We start from the raw sequence: 9,052 nt of genomic DNA on the forward strand, positions 1-9,052 counted from the left end.
ACTAAAGAGTCGATATCCAGCATGTTCATGATGCAAAGCGAATAAAATAAGCATGTCGGCAATTATCAGATATTTGAGTATATGGATCTTAATCAATCGATGATCATGAGAACATGCAAAGGTGTGATGGATAAACACGAAAGCATCTATATTAATTGAGAATCATACTAGCTTTTAACCAAGATAAGAACAAGTATAAACATATGAGTAGCTAGTGTATTCTCAATAAGCAGGCTATCGACTAAAATAGACGACTCCAATGAAACTAGGCTCATAACATGCAAGCACTCAACCATTGAACATGGACAAATCTATAAACCTATCAAATCTAATATATTATCTCTAACAGTAGGGTTCGACCGGATCGATGGAAGCCATAATAAAGATAACCAATTAAACCTTCAAAGAATACGAGTCGGTTCACACTCAATCGAAATCGTGAAAGCATGTTACGATCATGAAAGCGCGGGCGATCGGCTAAATAGCCGATGCGAACATAGCATGCAACCAGAGGCTATCTGTGACCATAAGCGAGACTTGTTAATTGATAATTTCTGATATATAGTGCTAACAGTGGGAATCGACCGGATCGATAGCAGCCATAATAATAGTTCTAAACTAGACCTCATCAACTAACAAGCTTACTTAGGGTCAAACATGCCTTGACCACATGCTATCTTCAATCAAGATTGGGACAAAAGGACTAATCTAGCTGAAACCATCGTCAAAGTGAGATCTAAAAGGGACAAAGCAACAAGACGATAGTTTAAACAGATGTGAAGCCGATTTGTTTCAATCTTAATCGGGTAAGGGGTGATGTTGTTACAAATAGTAAGAATACTAGTTATAACACGATCGATAGCTTGCAAATCTACTAAAAAGCAAGGAAACCCTACCAATCTTAATAGATTTAACCGATAACTAATTCGTATTAAAATTTGTACGAGATCGAGCCGGACTGATGCAATCTTACAAATTTTGATAAGAATCGAAGGGTAACTTGTATCAGGAATTGTATGAGATCGAGCCAGACCGATGGAACCTTACAATTACTGATAAAAGTTGATAACTAACTTTTACAAAGCTTACAAGAGGTCGAGCCGGACCGATGCAACCTTATAAACAAAGTATAAGTCGTGACGGATACACACAAACAAACCGGAGGTCGGGCCTAACCGATGCAGCCCTGCTTGCTTGAAGAACTCACCAAGATCTACTCTACTCCTACTCCTAAGGGGTAGCGTAAGCCAAAAAGTAAAGGTACGGGTTTTTGATTGATCGCAGAGATGTCCATTACAATAGCCAGGGTTCAATATTTATACCCGAGGCTTGACTATGAGTCCTGGTCGAACAAGCCTGGTTACAAAACTTAGAAAAGAAAACAAAATATCCTAAATTAAGTTAATTTGGACTACAAACTACCCTTTCTAGGAAGTCCACCATATCTTCTTGCTTCAGGCCATTTCTATTCCCCATCGTCAAGGCCCATTCTTGAAATGATGACATCATGTCACCCAGCTGATCCCGATGGCAGCTTTCTTAGCCGATTTTATGAATATTTCGGCTTTCTTCAATGGATTTCAAAATCTGGGGTTCTCACGTATGCTGGTCAAAATTTGTTGTCAACACTAAGGATCCACGTCAATGGGGACATAGGTTGCCGGCAAACAACCGAACCTTGGGAAAAAAATACTTTGTGTCACTTGCCCTTGGTGGTTCGATCTCTCAACACGTGCATTTACATTTCATATCTTTTGCTTGTGTTGTTTGCTTGGTAGCCTAGTTTATCTCTAGTATGTAGTGTAGTTGTTGCCCTTTTTGTTAGCTTACTAGTTACTAGGTGGTAGTTCTAGTTGATTGCTTGTTTGAGTATTTAATTACTTGTTCCTGCAACTAGGCTTGTGTAGGGGGTTTGCTTTGTATTGTATAGGCTAGGTAAAGTCATGGTTATTGGGATAACCTTTTGTTCTAACACTTTGCCTAATGTTTTGTGCTTATAGAAATTTTATTAGACTATTCACACCCCCCTCTAGCCATCCATAGATCTTTTCACCCGCACCGCAACAGAGTTTGACGGACTGGAAGTGAGGTCGATCCCATACACCGGTGATAGGGATATATCGTGGTGTGGATGCCCACCGTCTGTGCTCCAAGTGAGGTCACTACAGTAGTTCCTCACCAGTCAGTGATGTAAAAGTAGGCAATTAGTAAAAAATGTTTTGATAGTAGTGCCATGTATGAAGCACTACTATGTTTTCTACCATCTATGAAGCACGCGTTCAATCGAAGGATTTTGTGCTCTTACCTAGTACATTCATGGGTGCTAGTTTGTCATCTCTGGTTTTGCCATCTAGAGTTGCCCATCGAGAAAGAAGAGATACACGAAATGAGAGACTACGAACTCTAAATTAAATGATTATTGATGACCTAATCCCTTGGTCCCAAAATAAATCAACTCCAAAGATTACACTAAGTTAAACTTTTTTAAGTCCGATCAGCTTTACAATTAAGTAATTAACCAAGAATAGAAATGTTTATGACACTAAATAAGTATAGATTATGTAAATATATGTGAAGGTGTATCTCACTACTAGATTCAGGTTCTTTGCCGAGTGCCTGAGGCACTCGGCAAAACCTTTGTCGAGTGCGGCACTCGGCAAAGAACACATGGCAAAAAATTGATCAGCAAAGCCCTCTTTGCCGAGTGTCTTTTATCGGACACTCGGCAAATAAAAGCGACTGTCACGGCGCTGGTCTTGTTGACGGTCACTTTGCCGAGTGCCAACCCTGCAGGCACTCGGCAAAGATTTTTTATTTTAAAAAATATATTTCTTTGCCGAGTGCCAACCCTTCATACACTCGGCAAAGAGGGTTTTGAATTTTTTTAAAAAAATTCCTCTTTGCCGAGTGCCTTCACGGGGCACTCGGCAAAGACATTTAAAAAAAATTAAATCTTTGCCGAGTGCCGCGCCAGGGGCACTCGGCAAAGTATTTTTCAAAAAAAAAATTGCCGAGTGCCAGATCTGGGACACTCGGCAAAGAAATTTAAAAAAAAAAATAAATCTTTGCCGAGTGCCTAACAGCAGGCACTCGGCAAAGAAGGACGTGGCCGAACACCGTTACGCGGGTCAACCTATGCCGAGTGCCGCGCTTTTACCGAAAGTCTGGCACTCGGCAAAGAAGTCCTTTGCCGAGTGCATTTTTGTCTAGTGCCCGATTTTTGGTACTCGGCAAAGTCTCTGTTTCCGGTAGTGTCTAGTGATACCTAATTTGATGTTATAAGTATTGATTTTTTTTCTATACTCTTGGCTAAACTTAAAATAATTTCACTTGGAACAAATCTAGAAATTGATTTATTTTGTAACAGAACCCCGAGTAGTTCACATATATACGGAGACAAAATTATCATCAAAACCAAGGGTCCCGTGCAGGCCGAGAAGAGACGATAATCGTGGTGCCCGAAGACAAATACGGACAGGCATGGAAGGAAGAATCGATGCCTATGCATGCTGTATATGTGATAATGTCGATAGAGTGACAGTACAGTTGGGGGTAACTCCTCGGATTCACTCATGGCGGCGACTGGATCGGGCAGCGGCGGCAGACAGAATGAGGAGGCGAGGCGGCGGTGGAGCCTGGCCGGCAAGACGGCACTCGTCACCGGAGGAACCAAAGGGATCGGGTAGGAGGATTACGTGCGTATCAACCATCCATGCATATCGAGTTCATGCTCATGTCGATGTTCGATGCATTGCATATATGATATATGACATAGGCTTGCGATCGTGGAGGAGCTGGCAAGCCTTGGCGCCAGGGTGCACACCTGCTCCCGCACCGCCGGCGACCTGGACGCATGCCGGCGCCGCTGGGCCGACAAGGGCCTACTCCACGCCGGCGACGACGTGATCACCACCTCCGTCTGCGACGTGTCCTCGGAGCTCGACCGGGAGAGCCTGGTGGCCACCGTGCGCGACCTCTTTCGCGGCAGCCTCCACATCCTCGTCAACAACGCCGGCGGATCCCTGTACAGGCCGGCGGCGGCCACCACGCCGACGACTACGCCCGCGTCATGGCCACCAACCTCGACTCGTGCTTCCACCTCAGCCGCCTCGCCCACCCGCTTCTCCGGCAGGCGGAGGCGGACGACGGCGCCGTGGTGGTGCACATGTCCTCCGTGGCGGCCTTCGTCGCGTACCCGGCGCTGTCCGCCTACTCGGTCAGCAAGGGCGCCCTGCAGCCGCTCACCAGGAGCCTCGCCGCCGAGTGGGCGCCGCACGGCGTCCGCGTCAACTGCGTCGCGCCGGGGGTCATCGACAGCACGGGCATCTCCGGCACGACGCTGGGCGACGCCGGCAGGGCGCGGAGGCTGGCGGAGATGGAGATGTCACGGGTGCCCATGCGCCGCTTCGGCACGCCGCAGGAGGTGGCCGCGCTCGTTGCCTTCCTCTGCATGCCCGCCGCCTCCTACATAACTGGTCAGGTCATCTGCATCGACGGCGGACGAACCGTTGCCGCCAAACTGTGACTGTCGTCAACTGTATTGCACCTGCAAATTTAATTGAACTCAACGTACTCATATGATGCAAGTTTCTTTGTCACGTTCATGCCTAGGACTAGAATACAGTATTTGCATCCATGCTGCCAACTGAATTGATATAAAGAGATCCAGAATCGATTACCAACAAAATACACAAGCAATCAATCCTTGTCATCCCAGACTTTTATGAACAGTTTCTAGGGTGCAAAGCTACTCCCACCGTCTCTGACGGTTCAATTCACATGGTTATTACTGCTGCCAATACCAGGCCGTTCCCACATGTATACACCCCGTCGACGTTTCTTGATTGTAATCCCTCTCCTGCTTCTACTTCTCCTTCTCTTCTTCCTCTCTTTCTTTGTTCCTTAATTGTATTGTGACGATTCACTTTCATATTTTTATATAATGCAATTTTGACTCTAGGGGCTCCTCGCCCCTCCAGTATTCCTAAAAAAAATCTCAACGTATAGTATCGATCGTCAGGTGATAACTGACTGTTTCTAGGGTGCATCCATCTCTCCTTCCATGAGCACAACTCTATCGCCAGTCTTGCTGATGTCTTCACTGAGCAGCTTCCACAATTTTTACAGACTCTTCCCTTCATTCTCCTCGATGGTCTTTGCCTTGCGATAATCCTTCTTGTCCGTCCTGAACAACCTGAAACACAACCAACGTTGAGCTTGTTATGTAATGGAGTTCAGAGCCCCTGCACAACTCAACACAGCGATGCCACGGGTTCTCACCAGTCCATGTAAACAAATGTCGAGGCATAGTTCCCTGACTTTGTGTACACAGCACACGGTGATGGTAGTCATGGAAGTCCGAGCTATTCATCATGACAAAAGTTCAGCACACGTTCAGCTTCAAATAAACAAACACAATCCCTCTCTTAGGGGCCAGGGGGGAACAATGCTCTAGCTTACTTACCCGCCATACAGCGCCAGGAAATTTGATGGGCTCCATGGGAAGTGATAGCCGCTGTGAGCTTCAACTGTCTCCAATACCCTCAGCAGCATCCACAGCCACAGGGTGAACAGATGAGTAGTAGCAAGATAAGCACAGTGCTCATTGCAGAACTAAGATGACCCTTGTCATTCTTGACTGAAGTGGTCCATAAGGCAGGAAACACCAAGATTAGATTCTTGTGTCCTGCTGTTTTTCCATCACAGGATAAACTATATTACATTACCCAGACAGCATTGTTTTAATTCATTCTCTCATAAATGGTTACTGATCCAGCTTTAATTTTTACTAAGCAAATGGAAGGATAGGTGAAACAGGTAAAGTAATTACAATGGCTTACAACTTGTAACAGCACACACAACTAAAATCTTACCTTGCCAGAATTAAACAACAATGTAATTAGGCTCATTCTCAATACTTTGTGCAACCAGTAAACTAGGACAAATTCGCATAAACAGTAAACCACCAGCTCATAAGAAGAGTAAAGCAGGGCAAGACAAAAGGCAATTGGCACTGCATACTCTGTATAGAGCACGCTAATTAAGTGTAGATTGGGCCCAGACACTAAGCACCCTGTATAATAATTAGCTAGCAAGATGGAATAATTAACATTGTAAAAGCAGATTAAGTAGCTGGGTGGCTGGGTTAGAAGGTAAAATTCAAAATCCCCCCGTGCCTGTTCAACTGTTCATGGTGAGGCACAAGGGTGATGTATGCTACAAATCATGGTGAGGTCTTCCATTGTTCTGATGGGACGTGTGTCAATCTTGTTGGAGACCATGGCGGCCTTCTTTTCGACGACGAATTCAAATCACTCGGCGCTGATGAGCTTGACGACACCGCAGGACAAGAGTCGTCATCCTCCTCGTCCTCCTGGGCCTGGCGGTGATCATGCCTTTGCTTTGCTTGGCTCTTACAGAATCCCGATCACAGCGAGAGCAAGAGAGAGTGGATGAACGCACGCGAACACAGGTGGAACACAAGTGATTTTAGTGCTGCAAAGCGGCAGCTTTTCTGTTGATTGAACTCGCATTAAAAAGTCATTACATGCAGGTTTACATGGCCAGCAATGGCCGAGTCAGTTGCGGCACGCTCGTGCTCAGTCACCGCCATCCTGATGGCCTGGGACATGCCACAGGACATGCACAGCTTGGTCACCGTGCGCGCTAGCCACGCACAGCCAAAACGCTAGTCAGCTTGATCTCTATCCTAGCTAAGATTAGCCAATAGCTAAGTATAGACTATGTGTTCAAGAATTATTCAAACAATCTCCTCCTAAGTCCTAAACACCTACGCTAACTTTACCATGCCAATCCCGTGACGGAGTTCCTGGAAGTGAACATGGCCAAGCGCCTTGGTGAGGATGTCACTCAGCTGTAGCTCGGTGCCGATGAACTCGACGTCGATCAGCTTGTTGTCTCAGCACTCCCGGATGAAACGGAACTTGATATCAATGTGCTTACTCCGGTCGTGATGCACAGGATTCTTCATCAGTGCTAGGGTAGACTTGTTGTCCACCTTGACCTTGGGCGCGAGGATTTTGCCGCCGATAAGCTCAGCCAAACCCCCTCGCACACAGCTCCTGCGGGCGCGATGTACTCTGCCTTGCATGAGGACAGAGCGACAACCCTTTGCTTCACCGACTGCCATGCAATCGCCGGCCGGTAAAGGAAGAACATGAGGCCGCCGGTGCTCTTCCGTTTGTTGATGTCACCTGCAAGGTCGCTGTCGGAGTAGCCCAGCAGCGTTGGCGTGGCTTCTTTCTTCCCTCTAGGGTGATAGTGCACTCCCCAGTGCATCGTGCCCACCACATAGCGGAGGACACGCTTGACGGCCGCCATATGCTCTTGACATGGCGCCTCCATGAACCGGCTCAGGTAGCCCACCGCGAACGCCAGATCAGGTCTGGAGTTACAAAGATATCTGAGGCTCCCGATGACGTTGCGGTACTCAGTGGCGTCCACGTTCGGCGTTGTGCCCTCCTTGAGCAGCTTCAGCTTCAGCTCCATGGGAGTGGCGCTAGGATTGCAGGCAGCCACCCTCGCCTTTTCCAGTGTCTTGGCGGCATAAGCACCTTGTCGGAGCGTGATCCCATCAGCTCCCTACGTGACCTCTAGGCCGATGTAGTAGGAGAGTGGCCCGAGGTCACTCATGCGGAAGGTGCTCCTCATCTGCGTCTTGAACTTGGACACGACACCTGCATCGCCACCAGTTATGATTAGGTCGTCGGCGTACACGCCTAGGATCAGGCGCCCTCCTCCTTTTCCACGGGTGTACATCTCGTGCTCGTTGATGCAGCGACTAAACCCGAGCACCATGAGAGAGGCATTGAGCTTCTGGTTCCATGCTCGTGGACCTTCACGTAGACCGTGCAGTGCCTTGTGGAGTTGGAGCACCTTGTGCTTGTGCTTGTCGTCGATGAACCCAGGCGACTGCTGAACATATACCTCCTCCTGGAGTTCACCATTCAAGAACGTTGATTTCACATCCATGTGATGGACAGACCACCCATAGTGTGCGACGATGGCGAGGAGCACCCGCACCGACTCTAGGCAGGCGACGGGGGCAAACACCTCCTCGAAGTCGATGCCAGTGCGCTGTACATAGCCCTTGGCGACGAGATGGGCTTTGTAATTGACGATGCCGCCGTTCACGTCACGCTTGACTTTGTACACCCACTTCAAACCGATGGCGCGGTGTCCGCATGGCAGCTCCACTAGTGACCACGTGTGTCAGTGCAGAAAGTGACCAACACGTAAATATTTGCAGTTTTGCCGTACGTTGTGATCGGAGGTGGCCTAGCACTCAATGACACAGGGTTTATACTGGTTCAGGCAATGTGCCATACGTCCAGTTTGAGTCGGTCGATGACTTTATTCCTGAGCCCAGGTGCTCGAAGTTTGTAGTGGGGTTACAAACGAGAAGGAGAAAGATGGGGGGTATAAGAGGTCCGGTCAGACTCTGGTCAGAGGAGCCGAGAGTGACGGGAGCCCCGCTATGCGCTAAGTGTTTGAGCATGTGCTCGTGGTTTGAACCTAGAGGTTCTGTTGTTGTGTATTAGTGAACTTGATCGATCTAATGAATCTATCTATTGGAAGAGAGTGCAACCCCTTTTATAGATGAAGGGGATGGCCTTACAAGTGAGAGGGAGGAAGTACGTTTGCTGCTAAGTCTTGCTTCTCATGCCAGCGGGTACAAGATGATGGTAGGCACCCACAACACTGTTGAATGTCAGATGCACGTGGGAGGTTGCGTCGTCTTCTTCAGGTATGGCAGATGTCAGTACCTACCATACTGTTGATGCCAGAGGCATGTGAGGGGTTTTACTATGTTCGTCTGGTACGATAAATGCGGGCGCCCACAACATTGTCGATGCCCAGAGACATGTGGGGGGAGCCTTACTGTATGGGAGTTAATGGCGCCCACAATACTATAGGGGAAAAAGTCAGCGCCTACAACACTGCTTGGGTTCTGTCGTGCCAGGGAGGTCGCAGAGTACTGTTTCTACAGGTGTACAGGGTACGGTCCCCGGTACTGCGGTTTGACTTGTGC

General features: G+C 47.9%; 1 protein-coding gene and 2 pseudogenes across 1 annotated transcript; 1 reads left to right on the top strand and 2 right to left on the bottom strand.

Annotated features, from left to right (window-relative positions):
- The first annotated feature begins 3,572 nt into the window (after positions 1–3,572).
- On the top strand, positions 3,573–4,543 carry LOC136480808 (noroxomaritidine/norcraugsodine reductase-like; annotated as a pseudogene).
- A 566-nt stretch (positions 4,544–5,109) lies between these two features.
- LOC136482845 (very-long-chain aldehyde decarbonylase GL1-11-like) lies at positions 5,110–6,487 on the bottom strand (annotated as a pseudogene).
- Positions 6,488–6,996: 509 nt separating this feature from the next.
- On the bottom strand, positions 6,997–7,509 carry LOC136480810 (secreted RxLR effector protein 161-like). Its single transcript, XM_066478256.1, has one exon. The coding sequence runs from the start codon at positions 7,507–7,509 to the stop codon at positions 6,997–6,999; it is 513 nt and encodes a 170-aa protein (XP_066334353.1).
- Positions 7,510–9,052: the final 1,543 nt, after the last annotated feature.

The sequence above is a fragment of the Miscanthus floridulus genome, chromosome 9, assembly GCF_019320115.1.
Source record: "Miscanthus floridulus cultivar M001 chromosome 9, ASM1932011v1, whole genome shotgun sequence".
Taxonomy (NCBI): Eukaryota; Viridiplantae; Streptophyta; class Magnoliopsida; order Poales; family Poaceae; genus Miscanthus; species Miscanthus floridulus.

Bases quoted from the DNA above. Each gene is read 5' to 3' on its own strand.
- LOC136480810 (XM_066478256.1), bottom strand. From the start codon at position 7,509: ATGGAGCTGAAGCTGAAGCTGCTCAAGGAGGGCACAACGCCGAACGTG.